Source organism: Hippoglossus stenolepis, chromosome 12 (assembly GCF_022539355.2).
Source record: "Hippoglossus stenolepis isolate QCI-W04-F060 chromosome 12, HSTE1.2, whole genome shotgun sequence".
In the NCBI taxonomy this organism is placed as follows: Eukaryota; Metazoa; Chordata; class Actinopteri; order Pleuronectiformes; family Pleuronectidae; genus Hippoglossus; species Hippoglossus stenolepis.
In genome coordinates this window covers 11,411,889-11,435,454 of record NC_061494.1, presented here as the reverse complement: position 1 = coordinate 11,435,454, position 23,566 = coordinate 11,411,889, and the positions used below count along the sequence as shown (strand labels likewise).

Sequence of the window (23,566 nt, the reverse complement as noted above, 5' to 3'; positions counted from 1 at the left end):
CAGATTTATTTTTCAAAATCTTTGTTGAACCTGTGATTGCACAGGTACCTGGATAGTTGTGTTTTGATATCAAATTGCTCCTCATTATACAGTAGACAAAATGGTTAGAGAGAGGTTTTCATAATATAATGTATCTATATTTTTCAGCTGCATCTTTACAGTATGGTGGAATACACATTTTTAGGAGATCAAGTATTTTGGTGAGTTGCCTTTCCTCATGGGAGAACCAGCTCTGGATGCTCATCTCTATCACGATATTGTGAACACAAAATACCACTTACTTTACGTGTTGTCAGAGGAACTGATTTGATTGACAACTGTTAATGTATTCTGCCTAATTGTACCTTTTTCATCTTAGCTACTGATTGACTTCAGTGCAAGATGCCACCGATTCACGGGAAGAGGGGCCAAACAGGTGATATTCTTTCAAATGTCAGAGGCATTAGTCTATTAGCACCTCCTTGTTGTGTAACCCCGATATAGTCAGCAATCACAGACCATATCCACGGCACAAAGCCCAAACAAATACATGTTAATCACTTCTTTCGTCCTTCAGCTTGTAGTGAGGGAAATTACTCTCAAGTTATCCCAAAGGTGTCATTTCACTGGCGAGACCGAATCTAGTTTCGGTACTTAACAACAAAGATTCCCATTTTAGTTCAGATCCGTTTCTCTACATCTAAACACTGATAAATTAACAAAACTCTAACCCTATAAGGCCATTTTCAGTCCCAATGACAACAACCAGGCCCCCAATGGATGGATGGATGGATGGATGGATAATTACATATTGACTCAGTTATAATCATGAATAAATTGTGAAAAATGCTGCGATATGCTGTACACATCTCCTGCCAACACTGTGCTACCTCTTCCTTAACAATCACCGCAATATAACACATAAAATACCAAGCAGCAGCGTCATTGATAAAGTCTACAGTCAACGTCAACATTATAGGTTCTTTAAACAGCTATCAGCTAATTAATCTGGGCAAAGCATTTAGACTGCAATGTGTAAAACAAACTGTTTAGCCTGCCAACAAGTAAAGGGAAACTCTTAAAACTGCTCTCAATATACCATCTAAAAATGCTGTAATAATATAATGTATCAATATTGCTATGGATATTCATAAAACTAAAGACATATTTACTACAAGGGTTTTTATTTTCACCAAATAAAAGATGTTGGTTTGCAGTTTTCAGAGGGTTTCGACCCACGTTGCATTTAGCCTCCCACATAAAAGCACTACATGCTTAGCTAGGAAGTTTGGTTTGTATTTTATTTTATTTGAACCATTAATCTAAGATTAAAGACGCTATCTTTTTTTTATTTAGTAAAAGGGATGCAGGACAAACAAAAAACCCCCACAATGAATTAAACAAAAGAAACTGCGGTTAAACAGATCAAAACAAAAAATAAAAATAATAGTTTAAAATTACCTATTAACTGTCATGTAAACTTTTTGCACTCCTACACATTAATACCGATAAATATTATCATCATTTAACACCGGCACAGTAAATATATTACCAGGGAATATATAAAAGCAGGAAATATAACATACTTAATTGACTACAATAATTACCACTCAAACTTTAAGTGTTTTCACGTGAACTTCACCCAATTTTTATATTACATACTTGACATTGAAACCAAACAACGCTCATTAAGTGCATCTTCTGGGAGAGGATATGTCCCACCTCGGTTCATTTGAATAAATGAATGATTATCCACTCTACTAACCAACCTCCGTTATTAAATACAAACATGCACAATAGACCAAATCCAACCGCCGACGTCCGGTTCGTGGATAAAATTGCTCTTCCTCCTGAGCCACAGCTGCCTATTTCAACAATATCCCAGGGAATAATGCATGGATCTTGATGGAGAGGGTATATTTAGGGAACTGTGCAATTTTAGTATAAATTAGTATGATATACTTCACTTGTATGATGTACATTCACACACTTGTTTTCATGGCTGATTCACTGTAATAAGCGTTGGCATGGAGACAGCAGGAAGGCATGTTCCGCATTAGCAAATGTTTGTCCTTGGTGTTATTCTCTCTAATAAATAACGAATGGTGAAGATTGCTGAAGTATATGTTCTACACGAAATGGCCGCGTTGTACTCTGTCCTTTCCTTTCTTCCAGGATAGACTCGACTTGTGAGGGATGAATCTTTGATGATGTGTTGTAGGTTCTTCCAACATCTTGCTATTAGACCGGCGCTACAGCGGTGAGCGAGCGGAGATGTCAGACTTACCCTCAGGCGCATCGGCATCACAGATCCTTGTGGTGCCAATAGTAGAGTTCCCAGATGTAGGACCTGCTGAGGGCATCTGAAACACAAGAGGCACTTATCTGTTAAGCAAAGTAACAAACAGATTTAGCCTTGAGAAGAAGTAACATACACATCTCTGAAAATCTATAATACCACAACAATTCCCAACACTAACAACCTTTTACTCATAAATTATAAAATTACCATAACTTTTACAAAGTAATGGAAACATCTCCAGGACAGAATATGTTTTGCCATAGATAAATAGAATAAAACAACATAATTAAGATTATACAGATTAATATAAAGGATTTTCAACATAGCCACATGTAAGTATGATATAATTGAAAGTCATTTAAAGAGCTGCTTCACCTAGAGGAACTTTAAAGATTACTAAAGTCGATAAAAAGGGCTTAAGTTTAAGGTATTTAATATTCTCTACTATCCAGGGTACACTGGATATGCTTGGTTGGCATAAAAGGGCAAATATATTCGGATACTGTGGGTGAAAAAGCAGCAGCTGATAGGAATAAAGTTACTACCCTGTAAGAACAATGTTCTTACCCCGTTGTCATGCAATGGTTTCAAAAAAGGCCCTTTTTCTTTCATTTAAAAACAGGATGTTTGAGCAGCAACATTGTGCTTCATTTTAATTATGTTGTTTATAGGATTTTTGAGACGAAGCATAGACACAAGGGTGCATCTAAACCACATGCACACACCCACACACAGAGAGGGAGCAGAGAAACATCAGATCACACAGGGGGTGGACTGTCAAAACCGCAGAACCACACAGTAATAGACACACAGTCTAATACGGATAGACAGAATCCATGAGGAAACAAGGGTCTAAAAGCAGCCGCTACCGGCCCTTAGAGACCGCCGGTGCTGCCTACACCCTGCTGGACCAAAGTGGATTGAAACTACTATGACTGACCACTGCCATTGTTAGAGCCCCATCGTCAGAGCTATAGCCACACAAATACAAACAAAAACTGTTTTCCTCACCTGCACAAGATATTTCTGGCTGCCGTACATGACGTATTGCGGGGCTAAGCTGTAGATCATGTAGCTGGTGTGAAGGACGATCAAGAGGAGAATCATGCAGAGGAAGAGGAGAGCCTGAGGACGGGTTTTCTTTGGTCTTATTTTGTAGAGCTGGAAAATAAGAAAATGTTCAGGTTAATAATGTCAATGTTAATGGTGTGTTTGTAGTTTCATGCGAGTGTGGTATTTGCTTACCCTTATCCAGAAGAACCAGATGCCCATGTTGCGAATGCCAGCCATGGATGTGAGAACAAAGTACATGGTGATGACGGTGATCAGGATGTAATCCAGCGGGAAAACCTGTGAAAACAGGGACAGAGGTCAGCTACATGTCTCGCATGTATAAAAGCACATGCTATACAGTCACTGCTGCTCTCAGAGCCAGACACTCAGGCTGGCTGCCTCTCAAGGAAGCTTTGAGCTGCTAATGAGGAAGAGTCATCAACACCACTCGGTCAAGGCCAATTAACCTGGAGCACGTCTGAGCCGGACGCTGTGCACTGAACTCTGACACTGTCAAGACTGTTTAACACTAAAAACTGTATTTCCTAACCTTTTTCCTGTTAATCTGTAAAAAAACACACTATTTACAGATGCTTCTCCAGACATAAAAAGCACAGCGCGTGCAACATATAAATATTTAGTGATTATGTTCTATAAGTGAAACATTCTTATTCAACCTTCCACCTATATAGCATCCTATTCCTGGTATGGTGCACTTAATTCCTTAAATACCAAGGTCATACTTTTAAACACTGGCCTTAGACATTTAATCAATGCCACTATCTATGAAGCAATTCTTTAATGGTCTGAGCTGTCAGTCATTTCTTCCTCTAAAACGCTGCTGCAGAATACCAAGTTTTAAAGAGGATGTTCTGTTCTGTGTCCAGACCTGCCGCAATGACCTGGAGGAAAGGAGTAATGGTCGTGACGTCAGTCTGAACAGACAATTAAAATAAGGCTTAGGTCATTTGACACCACTGCTTATGTCAGTTTCCCAAATCCATGAGGTTGCACAAATAAATGGAATGCTTGGAAATGTTTGCGGCCCTTCTTATGACTTATTGCTGATTCATTTTTGGAGATATTAATATTAAAAGATAGAAACTGATACACAAAGGCTTGAAAGGTGGCTGCATTATTTTATTTTATTTCCAGAACAATTCATCAATAAATTGCATTTTATTAGTATGGTCCACATTCACTAATCACAATTTGCCTCATAGGGCTTAACGATCTGAACAAGATGTGAAATCTTATGGCAAATACACAGAATTTGATGAAATTTCGATGGTATCAACACTTAAAAGTTTAAAAAGTTAATATATTATTGTCTAATTTGCCTCAATAACTCAATTCTAATAGTTTCCAAGCTCCACCAATGTTTTCTTTGGGTCTTGTTTTGAGAAGCAGAATTCTATAATTGTATTTTTTCCATTTATTTGTAATTTATAATATTTTATCATCTGTGAATGGTGGTGCATCATGCAGATATTGTATATAACATATAGAAGAATTGTTGAACTGTTTATTTCGTACCATACTTAGTCATTTTTCATGTATCGCACTACACCTTTACACCTTATATTTAATGTATTGCCAAATGTGGTTCACAGAGAATGTATGATGGAGGTTCATTGATTGTAAGAATGTATAACCTCTAGAAGAATTTTGTAATATCGATCAAATAGTAGTTGTTTGAAGTCATCATTTGTAGATTTCACCTGTACTGAGCTCCGACTCAGATCTGTGCTTACTGAGTTTATCGTGTTGGACTCGCTCTCAGCTCTACGCCCTCGGAACATTAAATTATTCTGCACTTCTTGAGAAATGAAACTTTGAGCATGGATTCGTGAAGGTATAATTTCCCCTTTGGCAAATGTGTCAACACTTGGCATTTTGTTAAATAGAAGCGGCGCCTATAGGGCTGTATTTAAAAGTGAGAAACCATTAAGTGACATTTAAGACAATACGAGTAGCTGTTTTTGTAGTTTAGATTTAGCTATTTCACAGTTCACCTGCACTGAACTGAAGCACATGCACTGCTCCGTTTAAGAATGGCCAAGAATAATGTTTTTAAATGAGGCTTCATTTAGGTTAATGATCATGGAAAAGAGAAAAATAGGGCTCTAAGCATATCTTAATTGAGGATAATCATCTTTTGGACATGAGAGATGAGGGTATACTCACGGGTTGTAGGGCGAGTAGAAGTTCATTCAGAGGATTGGTTAGGTTGGTGCCAAAGATGATGAACCCTGAGCTCATGCCAGCAGAGTGGAGAGCTTTATCCAAACTGAAACAAATTGAGATAGAAAAATCATTACTTGTAGATAATCTTAAAATTACACTGTCTGCCTTAAGAGATGTAGATTTTTAAGTGTTATAGGATGTGGCATGACTTACTTTGAAATGAATAGGGCAATGGTGAACAGCAGTGCGACCAGGATAAAGAAAATGCCCAACATTATCTGCAAAATAACAACAAAACAAATACATTATAATAAAAAACAGTATACCACAACCAGGAAATGCACCTATAGGGAATGAAACCCAGCAAAATTACAGGGTATATTTTCAAATGCATCCACTTGGTCATCCAATATAACCTTTCTGCCATGTCTCTTTTTTTCAAGGGGAGACCATATGGCCTGGCCAGCCGCAGTTTGGCTCTTTTGCCGAAGGTGACAGGGGGTAAGCAATGGTACAGCCCAGACAGAGTGGGGAGGCTGCAACCAGGGAGGGAAAAGGTTGATGGCAGCCAAGACGGCAAAAAAAGCCCATCATTTGCTCGTTTTCAAGGGGGCATTTAAACCTAAAATAACTGCTATCAGCTATAGCAGAGTAAAAAAGCAGGTGAACATGTAAATCTAAATGCAATTAAAATGAATTACATTGCTGTGATTTTTTGTTTAATGCCTTCAAAGAGTGATGAAACGCATGTTCGGACCCTGACAATTAATTACCAAGCTAATCATACATCTGAGCACGTCTCAGGATTGAAGAGTGATAAAAAAAAAACCTGAATATGAAAAATGAACAAAAAAGCCCATTTATTTTCTCACTCCTGCAAGCTTTGACTTCTGACACATCCTTATCAATAAAGCACTGAGAAAATTGGTGCTTTGTAAACCAATTAGATTTGATATAAACTTCCCTTGAAGTAATTTCTCAATGATTGTGGTAAATTACAATCAAAAACTGATGATCAACATTCATTTTTCGTATCATCTTAAGATGAACAACCATCTAAATTCTCTGATTAAACTGGCCTTATCTCTTCATCATGTTTGTTGCAGGGACACACTTAACACGGCTATCAAAACATGAACAAACAATTTTTTAACTAATGAAAAGGTGGGATCTATTTTCATATGAGAACAACATTACTTATCCAGACGGCTCAGCTTAACAAACAGCTTTTTTTTTTAATGATGCAATCAAAATACATGAACCATTTTGTGAGGGCCAAGCACTTTTTGTAGTTGTACATGCTCCTTCCTCTCTTGTTCGGTGAGTCATTTTCACCCACTGGCAGGCTTGATATAAAAAAAAAGGACAGAATATGTTTTGAGACACTGTGGTGTGACCGCTCCGGAGAAGTCACAATCATCTGGCTTATCACTCGACAACAGTGCACCGGGTATGCGGTATATAAATCTCCCAACTCATTACGGTTTAAATTCGAGTCTGGGGACTGCCATTAGTGCTAACCCCCTCGGTTAAAGACAAACTGTTACTGACATTGGTTTAAAATGTTTGTGCATCCCTGCGGTGCAGTAAAACGCTGGAAAACGAATAGCAGTGGTGAAACGTGAACTAAGAGAGTGACGTTGGGACTTGTCCTGTCAACATGGAAAACATGATTAGAAACCGTGAGACCTATTTTACTGTGGATCGCCTATGGCATGCTGTGTAGGAGAGGAAAGTAAGGACATATCAGTCGCATTCGATTCACATCAGCACAACGTACATTCAATGTAAAAGATATAAGCTGAAGTTAAATATGAATAGCAGGGTGCAGAGTGCTGTTCTTGTCATGTTAGACTTGCTCTCAGCTCTGGTCCCTTGGAACAAGTAAATTATTCTGCAGGTATTGAAAAATGCAAAATGCTCTCGAGATTCATGCAGGTGGATTGTACATTTTTTACAAATGTATTTCATAGTATTCAGTAAAATATAAGTGGTGCCTGTAAAGTTGTAATTAAAAGCAACAAACCACGTATTTCTGTTAATGTGCTGTATGAGGCTGCATTTGGAGTTGAGATTTTACCACATGTTTTAATTGTATTGCCAGTGCATTTAGGGATAGCCAAGATTAAAGCTGTTAAATGACACTTCATTCAGGTTAATGACGATGGAAACAAAAAAAAAATATGGCTTTGAGCTTATCTCAACTGAGAGATAATCGTCTTTTCCACATGACTGATGAGATGAGACTCAGGCGTGCTTTTATGTCCACGTAAGCGCAATGCTACACCCAACGAACAAACCACAAAGAACTCAGATGTGCACAACGATTAGATTGAAAATATGAATAGGAGAGTGTGGAGATTATTACAGTGAATCATTACAGCAGCGGGTTGGTCAGTCCCATCTCTCCTCTCATATCCATTCAACGGCTAAAGCAGGAAATGTATGAGGAGAAAAATAATAGCAGTCGGCAAGGTGCAAGGAGGTAAGATGCAAAAATAAGATACAGCAAATAGAGTATGTTGCCAAAGGCTGATCGAGTGCCTTTTTAAGTAGAGTTTCAATTTCAGAGATACTCTGGTTATTGTCTTAACAAAAAAAGGCTACTAAATATGATTGTTTTAGTTTTGACAATAATGTCAGCCATAATGATAGTCATAATCCTCATTACTGACAATGCTGATGATGCCAAACTGAGTGACTGAGTGGTTTGGGATAAGGATACAGGAAGCTGCAGTCATGGGCAGCCTTAAGGGATTTTGGATGTGATAATTTTTTCATGGAACGTGTGTGAAATATGTACGCATCCAATGAATTCCCAGGATGCATCTTTCCTACAATATTGATAGTTTAAGCAATGCAAACTACTGGCAAACATATATATTTGTACGGCTTTGTACTCCTGCTGGTTGTAAAAGATGCATTCCAGGTACTCATTATGAATCATTTTGAAAATCTTTCCTAAATGCTCAGAGGTGCATCATCTCAAGATATTTGCAGGTGTTGGTACCAGGTGGCCCAGAGGTTGAATTGTTAATCGGTCTTAAACAAGTGATGTTATATCCCCTCCTTTCCCAAACCCTTTGGGCAAATTTGAATATGTAAACAACGTATATAATAACGTCCAGGTATCAGTTGCCCAACCTGAAAAAAGTAGAATCAAAGATAAGTTTGTGGTTGCTTTGGCTTATCTCTGGGGAACCATGAGATCCTTCCTGAGAAATGCGAGTCCGCCCCAGAGACTTCAGACTAAATTAGGTGAAGAGACAACCCGTGGGAGTCCTGTAAATATGCGGTTGTGTGAAGAACAACTGAAAGTAAATTTAGAGCAGTCCAGATAAGAACATGAGCACAAAGAAACTGTTTGGAAGATGACGAACAAAGCCATGATACTTGGCCAAATAAGAATTTTTCAAATTACACAATAATTAAGAGCGAAAACAGAAAAGGAAATGTAGGACAATCTGCCTCAGCTGAAAAATACAATAAAACAATAGCGTTAATCAAAACAAGGTCAGAAATAATAGTGTTTGTGAGATCACGTACACTATCCACACGTTTAAAGACATTGCGTTTGTATGCGGTGCCGTCCACATCGAAACATATGATTTACCTCTATGTATGGAAGCCAATTTCATAATGCATCCTCACCTTGAAAGGTCTGAGAGCACTGCCCACTTTAGTGCAGCAGTTCCTCTCTGCAATTTCCAGGTGTCTCCCCCTGCGCTGGAGAACCTGCAGCTTGCCCTCCAGCTCCTGCAGGTTCTGTCTGTCCCTTGAGGAAAGGGGACGTCCATCTGCACACTGACAACACAAACCCAAATCATTTACAATATGACATGCTATAATCTGAAATGTGCTATGTATATACCTTCAATCTCATAACAATACACTTATTTGCAAGTATTAAGAAAACGTAAACTTTAGCCATTCAACTATTAAAGCACACTCTAAATTGCACTTTAGTTTTCCTTAACAATAACTGTGTAGGTTATCTCTGAAAACCAGGTACGGCTGTGTAAATAAATATCTATGTGCAAGGGACAGAAGAGAGAAATGATGAATGAATGGGTTGTTCGTGTTCAACCTCACGTTTTCGCCGGCAACAAATAGCAACTGATAGATGCCTTCGCTTCTGTTTTCCTTGTTTGTGCTGCCTGCATTTAAGAAGTTAGCTGATAAGGACAATGCTAACCATTCATAATTGCATGCAACGACAGAGCGGCTAGGCAGAGCGATAAGGAGGAGGAGGGACTGATCAGCTGGAGGCAATGCATGCGTACCTTTTCACTGAACGTGTGATTATACACTCACTGCAGTGTGTACTGAAGCACATAATAAGAAAGGGCAACATTTTTATAGATATAATTGTTGGTAATCTAATTATCTATAGCTGTTCACGTCTCTGATTTCTTCCATGGCGTGTGGATAATTTGCACTGTGTTTGTGTCATGTTGTGCCAGCACTTTGTGTGATCAGTTGAGACCAACCTTGGATTTCAGCTTCTCTATCTGATGCTCAACATCGTCAATGTCCTCTGTGTTCTCCAGGCGTTCATACACCACACTCCGGGTGCCTTTTATCAGATTCAAAGGCAGCACAGACATACCGTACGCCTGAAAGACAACGGAAGACTACCATTAAAATCACACGTCGTTGTCGGGAGTGGGACGGCACGCGACACGTGCTTCCACCCACACGTACCCACCAGTCTGATGACAACAACATCCCAATGTGAAACCCATCAACAGTCAAATGAGGGTAAGCAAACACACATACAGCAAATCATATGGTTCCCGGCTGTGTCATTTCTGAGAGAGGAAAAAAAAAAGATTAAAATGGTGGAATCTATAATTGTGCTGAGGTTTATTGGTGAGTTTGCTGCAACCATTTTGTGTGGCTATCACTGCCCTATATCATCCTGATGCAATTTACAGCTTAACAGTGCCCCCATGTGTCGCACCATCCTCCATCCAGGATCTGGTGAGATTTTTACAAGGAGAAATTTAGGGAGAAAAAAATCTGGGTTAGAGGAGGGGGCATCAGAGTGTCCTCAGTGTCGAGTGACGTGAATTTCAATGAAAAGCACGACAACTTTTCTTTTCCACATACAATTATACACTGACATGCTGTGACAGAAGAGAGAGAGTAAGTGCCAAAAAAAAATAATTAAAGGCACTTTCAACTATCAGTGGGATTCAATCTCCTGAAGGAATGTTTGAGCTATAATTAAAAACAAGGGGACATCTCTAATACGAGGAAACCGACCAATCAATAGAAACGATAATAACAGCAACAGGCCAATGCTTTCTCGCCGTCCCTGTGCCGTCTCGCATTTACCGGATTGGATGAGTGCCATTTTATGGGTTCATAATAAAACAAAGGGCCCCTCTGTGCAAAGACACTTTCAGCCCAGTCAAAAGATGCTGCCCCCTTTCTTCAATTTTTCAAGAGGGGGAAACGTCAGCGCCTATATTTTTCTAAAACAACTTTTACTAGTTTCTGAGTGTTAGGCAGTATTAAGAATGTCACATGGGATACTAAGTCCGGCCAGACTATTATTAGTCTCTGCTGTGGATCTCTGCTACGGGCGAATGTCGCCTCCTGCAATGAATCATGGAGCTCTTAAGGCCGGAGCATGTCCCGAATATCAAACACACTCATAAAAGGAAAACCTGCCCCAGATCCCAAGAGAAACACATCTACCTCTCAAATGTGCAACTACATGGGAGAAAAATAAAATAAAATAAAAACACACAGGTGCCCCTCAGCCGGAATGTATATTTTTAGCTCACACATCATAATGCATGCTCATTAAAGTTATTTTAAAACCCACTGTGGAAGGTAATAACCAGAAATAGCTTGGAGCAGAGTGAAAGGGAGTGTGTAGTGTGTGTGTTGGTTGAAGGAGGTGTTCCTGGTCAAAATCATTCAGAGTCATGTGACTTGTTAGTGGGATAGGGAGAACGAGGTGGACACAGGTCTCCTACACAAGCCTCGTCTTTGTTGCTCTTCCTACTCGTGATGGTGGAGCTAAAAGGGAGGAGGAAGATGATGTCTCCCCCACAGATTTACTGGTTAAAACTGAAGAAATGAGGGCAAACAATTGAAAACAATTAAAGGAAATACAGCATTAGATAAAATTAGAGCACAAATCTAAGAATATAAATGGTAACGATGAGAAAAATTACAAAAATTACAAAATGACTAAAAACAGTCGGCAAGATCAGAGGTGGATTCAAAGTAAATAAAAAGATGAAGGTGAATTCTCAGTCCTGGGAAATCACCTTTATACAAATGTGTCTTTAAGAGAGATTTAAAAGAGGACAAAGGCAGATTCATGGTCTCTGCATCTGCCAGTCTACTGGGATCAGCTACAGTCCTTGAACGCCTGCATGTAACCTAAGATTTGTGACCAGGCTGACTGCGCATGCTCCAGTTACAATGTACTGTATCTGTACCTGATCCCGGGTCAGGGACCAAGTGTGACTAAGATAGTGTAGTTAACTACACTAAGTGAAATAACAATAAAATTAAACAAGACAAGGTCCACAAACCTTTGTCTTTCTGTGTGATTAGAGGTCGAAAGGGCCATGAAATATTTCTTTCTCTAAATTCTGTATAAGAGTTTTCTTCACTTTTAGAACTTCCATTTTTTTCAATGAACTCTAAAGTATTAAATAGGATGATGATTGACAATCCACGATCTGACATTTGATGAGATGGTTGCCAACTGCTGGCCCAGCCAGTTTTAATGCAACTTTTCAGGCAGGGGAATAAAATGTTCAATTAATTGAAAATTCTGCTCGGGTATTTCACTAGTAATTTCCTAAATATGCATTTCACACTCAGAACTAAAAATGTAATAGAACGTAGCCTAAGCTCTGCACCCTCCAGCACATTTATGTATGTTGGTAGATTTGCACATTTGAGCGGTTCCCCAAGCAGCATATGCCACCACTTGTCTCGTTCTGGTTATTTCTTTTACACGGTCAAGTCACATTTCAAGAGGCAGAAGAATAACTAGGCGGAAAAACATGATGAATGTGATATTAATGAGCCTTAGCCATACTTCTTCTTGATTATGTTCAGTTTATTTAATCAGCGGTGACAAGTGCACGATGGAATCTCAGCCATCTCAAAATAGCAATGGCATTGTAAACTATCCCTCTCCTCCACGGTTGACGTCGTTGAATCTCTGGTAAATTAGACACATTGTTCCATGAGCACGCTCCAGTCTATTGTGAATTAATTTGGTTCTTGTCTCACAGAGATTGGAACCTCACTCAAACATCTCGAGAACATGTTTGAGTGTGAGGTGGTAAATAAAACAAAAAAAAAGCAAGTCCAAAATTTAAGAGAGCTTGAAATCTCTATGGATTTAAAAAAGGGCCAGCTGTGACTGCTTGCTTGTTGAAGTCCTCCTTTTGTTCGACCACAAGCACACGGCTTTGTGGTCCCAAGTGGAAACACGAAAAACCTCCAACCAAGATTGTAAAAGTCTATCACTTTTAAGTCAAGCAACACATCCTGTGGGAAAACAGCCCACAGACCATCAACAGAGATGGATGCTCCATTGATTCCGGAGTTGATTGGCAGTTGATTTGGCATCCAAGTGATGTTTACTCTCTGACGCAAACAGCTGCTCTTTATTCCATCAGATATCAGGTGTTTTAATAAACATGTCAGAATGAGTTTCTGTCAATTGGTTGGTTCCTTGTTGTTTTCTCTTTTATCCAGGATTTTTAGACAGACTGAAGATGAATGATACTTTACTTTTGTCAAACTAAAAGATCACTGTCTCCTTTTTTGTGTTTTAATGTGTCTTTTTATATTTTTTATTCTAAGATCCTTTCATTAGAATTATTTTGGACAATTATGATGGATAGACAATAAGTTCTTTGTACCACAACATTAGTATAGTTAATCGTTTAATTTAGTCAAAAACGTCCAGATTATATTTAAGAGTCCGACCCCAAAAAAAGGTGAGGGGTGTTTAAAATTGAAAACCTATTAGATTAGTGAGGTATTTTATCCCCCTTTTCCACCAGGAGTAGAAGGGTTGCTACCTTAACTCTATTATTATAATGGAGGTCAGGATTGACAAAGTGGTGATTAAGGGGCCACTCTGAGGTGCCACACTCGTATTAAAATATTTAAGTATCTTTAAATACATTTAAATATTCCGTGTGGGAAAACCACAAAAGGGACACTATGGCACAGACATAGTGCAGGGCTCAGTCAGCTGACTCTGGGCTCCTGTTGAGGGGCTGTGGAAAAGCTGTGTATGCATGAGAAATAGTAAATGTTATACACTGTAAGCAGGAAAATAATAACACAGCCTCTCCAGACTGCTCTGTTACTGTCTGAAATCAATTTGTAACCTTTGTTAAAAAGCCTGACTGCTAACTTTTATAAATCTTTTCAAGGCCGACCACCTGTTCCCTGATTCAACTGTTGCCTGTCTCTACTGTATCTGCTTTTCCTCCTGATACTATGATGGTTTCTAACATGTCATCCACAGCGAAACAGGGCAGACGAGCAGATGTCTGCTTGACGTATACTGAAAAGCTTTCACCTGAAATATATTCTACTGAGTGGTGTCATTTCTGTAAACCAATAGACCTTGTGACTTTTGAAATAGGAAAAGCAGATGAAAAATAATAACCTTGATGGTGTCTCAGTTCCTGTATGAGTCCCAGTTCAAGACTGAACATCCACAATAATATCACATGGCATGCAGCCATCATTAATGTTATTAACTCTGCCTGTGCATTTCTTGCTTTGATGAGTAAAAATCTCTGTTATGAAAAGCCTTTGTTTTAGGTCATAACTAATACAATGTCGGTCACAAATTGCTGGACCTCATTCTGTCTGCATGGAGTTCAAATAAAACTCTGTTGCTTGTTCCAGTCTGAGCAGGTTTTCAATAGTTTAGTGGAAATCTTTTCAAATTTAAACTGAGGGACATTGAATCTCTTTGTCTCTCTATGCAACTTATTCCACAGAGAAGGCTTTACGTTTTACACAGCTGCAGTGAAACCCAGTTCAGTCTCACCAAAGAAAGGTCAGGTGTCCCCCTCTGTCAACAAAGGGCAAGACAGAATAAATACCCATGTATGCTGATGAAATCCTGCTTTTATAGATAAATTAAATCAGCTAGAGGTTATTAAATCCATAGTTTTCATGTTACAGCACATTTGCAGTGTATTGATCACTATTACATAAAACAATCCCCCAGTGCATTGCCAACTGGAAGATTTAGGAGAGCACTGATTCATGATAAGTATGACTACTTTATGATAAAGGCCTCCTATATTGCAGCAATATTATTTGTATAGTATTGCGCATCAAGAGCTTCAATAGAAAATTTGAAGTTGTGTGACTCAGCATCCAACCTAGTTTTCTTCTCCTTCCCACAGCAACAAACTTCAGCGTCATCTGTGTTTGGATTTATCAAAGAGCTGTTCTATCTTGAAAACTGTCATGGGCTTTTAAGAAGTTTCAAGACAGTAGCGTATGGTGTAAATTGAGCGAATAAAAAAAGTTGGCTTTAAATAGTCTGTATGTGGAGAGGCTTAATGTGTGGAAACTGTTAAATAATGTGTCAGTGGCCAATGAAAAGCACTTTCTGCTCCTTCATGCCCTATGTTGATCCTGGCACCATATTACTTTGCATGAATAAAATGATTTTTATCTGGATGCGGTGGAGGTCTAACTACTGCTTTATGACATATATTTTCGCAGGAGGTTGAGTGTGAATGAAACCTTTAAGGGTTCCTTTGAATGGACAGCAATTTGATCCAATTATCTACAAAAAAGAAATTCAACTGGCAGTCCAGTGTTGAAAAAAAAAAAACTGCCATGGTTGACTAACCTGCTTCCCAGGCTGCCTCCTTCAGAGCAATCTTTAAGGTTTTGAAAGAAATTGTCACAAGTTTTATTCTTCTATAATTGCAGTAATTGTATTAAGCCGTCTGTGAGGTTAAAGGACAATGCCAGGAAAGTGGTAGAATAATCTTTTCATTTCTCATACTAATGTAAACGGAAATGCTTCAAGAAAGAATGTACAAGGTCCATCTTTTGCACACTTATGAACCTGTTCTTATGAACTTAAACTTACATTTGACCACATGTGAAGAATACAGATACAGACACTTTTGGGGTATTATTTTGAAGCCTGTAATCGCCATAGAAAGAGTTACTGCCCTAATAATGTAAATTGTATGTAGATTGATCTTTAGTATTTAAGTATTAGAATAACTACAGACTAAACAGTTCTAGGACAGTGAATCTTAAATAACTTGTGTCATAAAATAGAGTTCTAAACTTTAAACATTGGTCAAAAGTATATGGGTGAAACAAAAATATTTTCTAGAATATTATTATAATAAAATGTTAATGTCAAATGTAGAAATCTGACAAGCATCAAAGGATTGCAATAAAATATTAGTGGCTTCCTGATTCATTTAAAGACCCCATCTTCCAGGTCAATCTCAGGGCCTGTGATTAGATCAACTGATATTAATCTTCTCAACTTTAGCTCGGCGTCAGCACCTTATGGCTGACAATTTAAGAGCAAGAGAAAGGTTGGTCCACAGGAGACAGAGCCATGAGAGTCATAAGTCAATAAGCTGGCCAAGCTTTTAAATGAAACCAAAGTACTCCGCATGATGTATGAGCTTTGAGATCAGCCTGATCGCTCTCATGTCATCACTGCTGGGTACAATCAAACACAATGGGAGATAATATATAGAGGGAATATGCATGTGCAAACATTCCAAGTAATGTGGAGGATATTCACCATAATTATGGATTTGCATAAATATAAAGTGACTTTCATCTCAAATTCAAATGCAAAAATGGTCAGCTACTCAAAATTAACTGGCTTAAGTGTTCTTAAAGGTACAATGTTGTATTTCGACTCTACAGAAAAAAAGGTATAGCCCCAACACCCCCCAAACACAATCAGATGATCAGATGATGTACACACAAAATTTGATTTCAAAGTAACCTGCATCACTTATGCATTACTTAGTTAAGAAAGAAAATATTTAATTAGATGACTGGGTGATGATAGTAAACCTAGAGTATCTAAGTAATATATGTTTGTAATGCAATTAATTCCATTTTTCCTTGACTTAGACCCTGTTTACACCAGGGATTAAAGTGCTTCCTTGGATCGGAGCTCTCTTACCCACTCTATATTCAAATAATCAAGTACGTCATTTATGTTCCTGAGGACCAAATGATGTTTTTACCCAGCCTGGATGTTAATACTAGATCTGAACACGGCCTTTAAGTACACTCCCATCTTAGGTTGTGTTCTGTTTGATATACTATAGGACTGTAACTGTACAAGAGAACCTGTATAAATAACATCTGCAGCTTAATATAAACGTCTAACATATAAACTGTTATAAGGATTGGTTTAGTTTAGCAGAGACACTAAGACAAGTCAAAATAGAAGACACCACTGTTTAAAGGGAATGCCTCTTTATAATACACATTTGTTTTAACTGGTGAATATGTCAAAAAAAGACCAAAAACAGCAGTAAAAGCTCTAACTTTCTTTACTTTATATAAACTTAAAGTGCACTGGTCTGCAGTTGTATATACTGTTTACATCATAGAGATCTATGTACTAACAGTAGATGAAATATTCATCAGTGGTGATAAATTAGCACAGAAGTCATGGACAACATTTCCACTGCCTATGTACGCTTCACTCAGATTTCATTAAGTGAATCAGGCTCAGGAGTAATCACAGAGCTATTTGCCAATATGGGTAGATTCCCACCAAGACGAGTTTTGCTGCTTGCAGATAGAAGAGAGTAAATCAAATAAATGAGGGGATAAAAAAGTGAGATAAAAAAAAGAGAGCATCTTTATTTGTGTCTGTGAGAGTCAAAGAGGGAGGGGCAGCTGCTGTTGTCGCCCAGAGGCCTGATTTGTTGACTTTATCCAAACAAGAAACGTCAAAAACAAAGACACGGTGGGAGTTTCACGGTGGGGCATTTACAGTACATAGCAACATGGGGTCAGCGCAAATGTGAGCACACTTCCATTTGCAAAATGTATGAGGTAATTATCCACTCTGTAGAGACCTGTGAGGTGCAAAGTGAGAGAACAGTGGATGGAGTCTCAGCTGAGATGGATTATATGTCCTAAAGGGAGATTAGCTCTACAACTTACCTGACTGGGTTGTGTATTATTCATTAGAGCTCCACATTCAATTGTTGTGCAATTTCTCAAATAGGATTCTTTGAGCCCAAAAGAAACTGGATAGATTGGGGTTGGCTGTCACTTTTACTCTCAATCCCTGGGTTGATGGGGCGTTTTTTTTTTTTTTTTTTATTCCCCAGAGGCCACTACTCTGTGTTACTCTCACCCTGACACCAGCACCACCTCCAGGGAATATTCACAGTCTAGTTACCAAGATAACAACTATGAAAAATGGACAGTATTAACAAGTGTTACAGCACGGTGAATTTTCCTGATCTAAGAAAAAATGGGGAAAAACTGCAGAATGCTGAGGGAGTCAAAATATAGGCATATATTAATGGACCCTGCGGTAGATCTATATATATATAAATAGACAGCTGATAAGTGGTTGATAAGCCGGAGAGGGGTGCACATATATCATGCATAAAGTATCTGGTGCTTAGGTGAAAGACAGCAGTCGAAGCAATTTGAGCAATTGAATGCCAGGGGTCTAAAATCACAAGGCATGACTAATGCTGAAAGGGTGCTCCATCAAAAGGTACAGGTCAACCAAAAAAGGCAGAAAACAATGTGTATTTTAAAGAAACTGCACTGCACCTGAAAGAGTTTTACTAAAACATGCATTGTGAGTTCTTTTTCCACACCCGAAATCATGTTCTATATCCGAGGTTTCAATAAGTACAGGGTTGGCAAGGTCTGGAAATCATCTCACAGGACAAATTAGTGTGCTGAACATATGAAACAACATCATCCACTTGTCTCAGGTCCCTACTCACCGTGTAAGTGATGACTGCCAACATGCCAATCAAGGTCAAGGTGCTGATGGAGAAAGACAGAGCTGGTAGACCATCTGGAGGTGGAGAGAAAGGAAAGCCATTAGAGATTTAACCTTGGCCCATGAAAGAAACATCAATAGACTCTTTGACACTGGTAAAAACTAGCAAGAGCTTTCAAGACTTTCTTGAGTGCACTTTGGTGGTACTTCAGTCGCCTTTTTCGCTTTTTATACTCTTTGACAGATAAAATGTTGCCAGATTTCAAACAACATTGGAGCAGCTACATGGACTCAGTAAAGTTACAAGTTATAGAAGCTCCAAAATGTCATTACTTGAGCCCTGTTAATGATGCAATGAGACATCATAAGAACTGTTAAGGTAGTTTACTTTAAATTCTAACAGACAGGGTTCAAATCTTTAAATCCCATTAAATTTGTGGATCTGCATAAATTGGTTCATCAAGGACTTATTTTCACTTTGTGTGCAGCTTTTCCCACAGAATTCATTCAATCAATGGCAGCAGTGAGGGTTCATGTGCATGAACATTGTTTTTAAGTTCTTGTGTGAGAGAGAGAGAACTGCATCGCATGCCACTTGTGGATACGCGCCAAACTGCAGCTGAAACTGCAGCTGAAACTGCAGCTGAAACTGCAGCTGAAACTATGGAATCTGACTGTCTGTGGATGGTAAAAACTTTATGGACGATAAGAGCCAAGGCATGGCAAATAGCACTGTAAACTGTGCTGTCCACAGCTGTACAATGCAGCATTGGAACAAAATACCAAGTCTAAAATATCTTGTTTAGTTCTTGTTAAAAATCATTTGTTGTGAAACTGTTGCAGGACAAATTAGAATATGGCTGGCTGCTGCAGAATCAAACACACTGAATCAAACAAAAAAAACATCATGAACAGCAAGGTTTGTGGTTGACTTTCCCCTACACGGAGGATGGCAGGTATCAGTATCAACTGCACATGCAAGTGGATATCGCTAATATTACTTGTTGAACTCTGAATGTTTGTTCCCTCAATACAAATGAATATTACACATTTCTAGACTTAAAAGCTGTCGTTCTAAGGAGGAGCAAAGATGGCCTTGACTAGAGGTATAAGCAAAACAGAGCAAATAGAAATTTAAGAAAACACACACGGGAAATCTGAACAGTCAGACCTATGTGATTATTTATCCAATCAATTTGTTTTGAATATTTTCAGGCTTGAACTGGAGCTGCTATGGCAGCTGAAGCAGCAAGTCAGGGTCTGGAAGGAATAGCTGTAGCTAATGAAGAGAGAGATGTAGGAGATGAGGAGGAGGAGGAGGAGGATATCACCCAGCATGCTGCTGTGCCAGAGGCAGCTAGGGCACAGGCAATAAGTGAGATTAGTGAAAAAATATATTTTCTCATTTGTTTAAATCCACATGAAGGGAGATTATGGAGCTGTATACGTCAATCAGTTATTAATTGTCACAAATTAATTTAGCACATAAGAAACCCTCGCCCGACCCCCACTATCAGCTGCTACAATAGAGGCCGATTCTGTGGGAAACTATGACTGTGCTGTGCATTTATTTCAAGAGCAACAGGACTGCTGTGTGTCCATTGAGACAGAAATTAGTGTAATTTACAGAGCCAATGTTACTCTTACCAAATTGAAGCTAGCGCACAGGCAGGGATATACAATATAAACTCAAAAGCTAATGTAAATTACCGTTCCTGAGCCAGCTAACATTTGGGATGGGGTATAATGGGTTCTACCAAATGATGTTTGATGCGCAAACATCATTTTACCCATTTATGCTATAAACTAGTAAAAAAAAAAAAATCTAATGGAGGCTTTGAATTATACCAGTGACTGAGGCATTGTTTTTGAAAAGAAGTATTATGAGTGAGTTTTAAGGGAGCACTCCATTGATTGTACAAATAAGGTCAGTAAAATGTCTTCTGCTGATCAGGAGAATCGTCAAGACCAAGGATATCATCTTAATCCCATTTGAGACAACAAATCTTTAATAGAAACCCTGCATAACAAACAAGTGACAGATTTTTAAAAGACGAGGGAATTCACCCAGTAAGAAGGGTGTGCTAACATACTTTTGGAGCAATATGGAAATTGTAGGATCAAGCATTTTTGTGCAGGGAACCATTGTTCAAACCCCTCAAAGTCAGAGCATGTTGATATCGGCTGCTTTCAAATCGATTCCTCTTTCTTAAATCTACCTTTCAAGTCCCCCAACCTTGCAATGCTCTTTAATATGGAGGCAGATATCACAAAGACACTCACGAAAACACACGGCTAAACATCATGAAGGTAAGTGGCATTGTTTTAAGTTATTTGGGAGCACTGATCCTTTCAACGTCTCCGGTCCAGCTGACACAATGTATTAAGTTAAATGTTTTGCATCTCAACCAACAACACACCCGATATCACAAACACAGCACCTCTTCACCGGCAAATATGTGTCTCCGCGCTAATGTGCTTAAAGGAACAGCTCAGGAAATTAATTCCCTTGAATGTAATTGGGAAGAACGTTCCTCACAAGGACACGGCACCATGTTGGTCTGCTGGTACTCTTGGATTTAATATTTGCTTTTAATGAACACACCGTGGTAAAGCCTTCCTCTGGAGACGCATCTGGTCACCATGTTCCGTATTCACTGTCATACCGATCACAATCAGTGTTTAAACAGCTGGATGTTTCGGTGTATGTAGGTTGAGTTGGTGCGTGTCACCTCTGATTGAGGCAGAGAGGGGACCACCCATCATGCAAGGGCAACAGTAGGTGTCACACCAGCTGTCAGAGCTGGAGTTAAAAGACAGGGATTGATAAAGAGACTGATTGCCTCTCTCCCCTGTCAAGATCCCACCTGTCATTGGGCTCCACGTAAAAAAGCGACACAGTTGTCCCTTTATAGATATCCCACATCCTCACAGCATCCACTCCATAGCGGCCGGCCCACCTGTCAGGACAGGCATAGGTGGCTCTCAGCGTGCCTTTCTCCTTGACACCGGCATTTGATTGGCAATAACCCATCAGTATTCAGGACATGGGTGATTTGTGCCGTTTATAACATTTATCACTTTCTTCAGGAGGTATTTCATATGCAGCAGGACAAAGAAGTAGAAAATGGAGATAAATTATATACCTGCTCCCTATTGTATCGCAGGCAAAAAGAAAAAACTTTGAAGTCTTACATCTGGGTGGAAAATTAACATTTGAATACGTGTTTACTGTTCCTGAGTGTTTCATTGCAATTATGCTGCCTTTGTTTAGTGGTGAGCTTGGTAAAATAGACAATAGCTCCATGTTCTGCATGGAGAACATTCTGTAAATGAACTCTACACAAAGCGACGGAGAGATGTTTGCTGCCACTCTTCTTGGTTTCTTGAGCACATTTTCCGCGGATTAAACAGAGGAGAATATTGTCTATTATCGGCGCTGCTGCCACATCTGTACAGCTTTGATTCCACCAGCAATGGAATGAGGTAGCTCTTATCTCAACCCGCATATAACCCTTCCGGCTTGTGTGCATGCATGAGACTTGTACAGAGAGGAGTTTATTAAGGAGCTCCTTTAGCCCGAGCACCCTGCTTCTGTGTAATGACAGGATCATCAAAAGCAAGGAGGAAGAAGCTATATGTTCAAGGAATGGGATCTAATTAAGTGTACAACCTCTTTCTTCCATATAACGACATATAGAGCCTTATAGCAAAGTTGGGAAGCTTATCAGATGCCATCATGGCGTTTTTTTTCCCTCTTTTTGTGGGTAAACCTGACAAAGTAAAATAAATTGGGAAATGGGGTTAGATAACAGTTTGTGTTTAAGGAGATATTTTGGACGTATAATCCCACAGTTGAGGGAAACCACGTCAATACAGATAAAGCACGATTGCAAAATTGAGAGACAGCGGAAAATGTCAAAAGTTCAATCGAGATTAGATCAACAGCATTCCTCCAACTCCCTCACCATGAGTCTGTCAACTGAAGCCTCAAATACATTTAAAAAATAAGATCCTCTATTTTTTTACACATATGGGTTATATAAAACAAACCCTTGACATTGTACAGAAAACACTTCCTAAAGGAACTTTATTGTCAAATTATATTAAAACATAATGAAGATTGGTAGGAAAATTTAAGTGTTAGAAATGTTGCACCCTTCCCAGTTAAGGTTGGACTCACACCAACTCAACCCCCCTTGAGGCTTGATCAAAAAATATAATACTGTTATGGTCTGAATATCAACATGAATAGCTCCCCATCTGGGAAACCTTCGGGCAGCACTGGAACATCAATCTATAAATGAAGGAATATGAAACTGTATTTATTTATTTTCACCTGCAAACCCAGTAATTTGAGCACAAGATGTCAGGGTGGATTTTATGCTATTCTTTGTGGTGCATTGTATGTTTCACCCTTTTCATTATATAATGTTGCATTTGCTGTGCTTTTCATTTGTTAACCAAGTTGTTTGAGTGCCTATATCCAAGGGCAAAATTTACAAATCAGAGGCCACAAACTATGAATCAGACAGCACAGCTTATAAACCATGCACAGAGATTTCTAAACTCTAGGTCTACTCATTTTCATGTAACTCTATTATTTCCCCCCACCGGCCCCAGGGGGGTTTGGTACCTCCATCCATTTGGTATGTTTCTACAAAGGGTAATTTGTGTGATGGGAGTTTTGATGATGTTCTCAAGAAAACTACAAACTGGATTAACACGATGCCAAGCAATCAGCCCATGCCGACAGCCACATTTTGAACAGGCACTGCATTAGTTGTGACAAATGTAATGATGGACCCATTAAAGATGTAGTGGCCTTAATGAAGAGTCACTGCAAAGCAGTTAGCAGGGTTATGTGGCAAAAGTGCCTTTCCTTTATGCAATTAACCTCCCATCTGGAGAGAGAGGAGATGGGGATTAGAAAAGGGATGATCCTAACATTTCCTCCTTAGCAGTGAGCAATTTCCTCCTCTGCCAAGAAGGAAGCCTAGGGAAAGCATGTAGGGGTCCACTATTGTGAAGAGAGCCAGATGGTT

General features: G+C 39.0%; 1 protein-coding gene across 1 annotated transcript in view; it reads right to left on the bottom strand.

Moving 5' to 3' along the window:
* Nucleotides 1-23,566, bottom strand: part of lmbrd1 (LMBR1 domain containing 1) — a 50,923-nt gene that overhangs the window by 9,891 nt on the left and 17,466 nt on the right. The window contains exons 7-14 of the mRNA XM_035171968.2: nt 18,523-18,596; nt 10,012-10,137; nt 9,173-9,325; nt 5,735-5,799; nt 5,522-5,624; nt 3,527-3,631; nt 3,293-3,442; nt 2,267-2,342 (exon numbers count right to left, since the gene is read on the bottom strand). Of these exons, the coding sequence (XP_035027859.1) occupies nt 2,267-2,342; nt 3,293-3,442; nt 3,527-3,631; nt 5,522-5,624; nt 5,735-5,799; nt 9,173-9,325; nt 10,012-10,137; nt 18,523-18,596 (852 nt within the window). The remainder of the gene's footprint in view (nt 1-2,266; nt 2,343-3,292; nt 3,443-3,526; nt 3,632-5,521; nt 5,625-5,734; nt 5,800-9,172; nt 9,326-10,011; nt 10,138-18,522; nt 18,597-23,566) is intronic.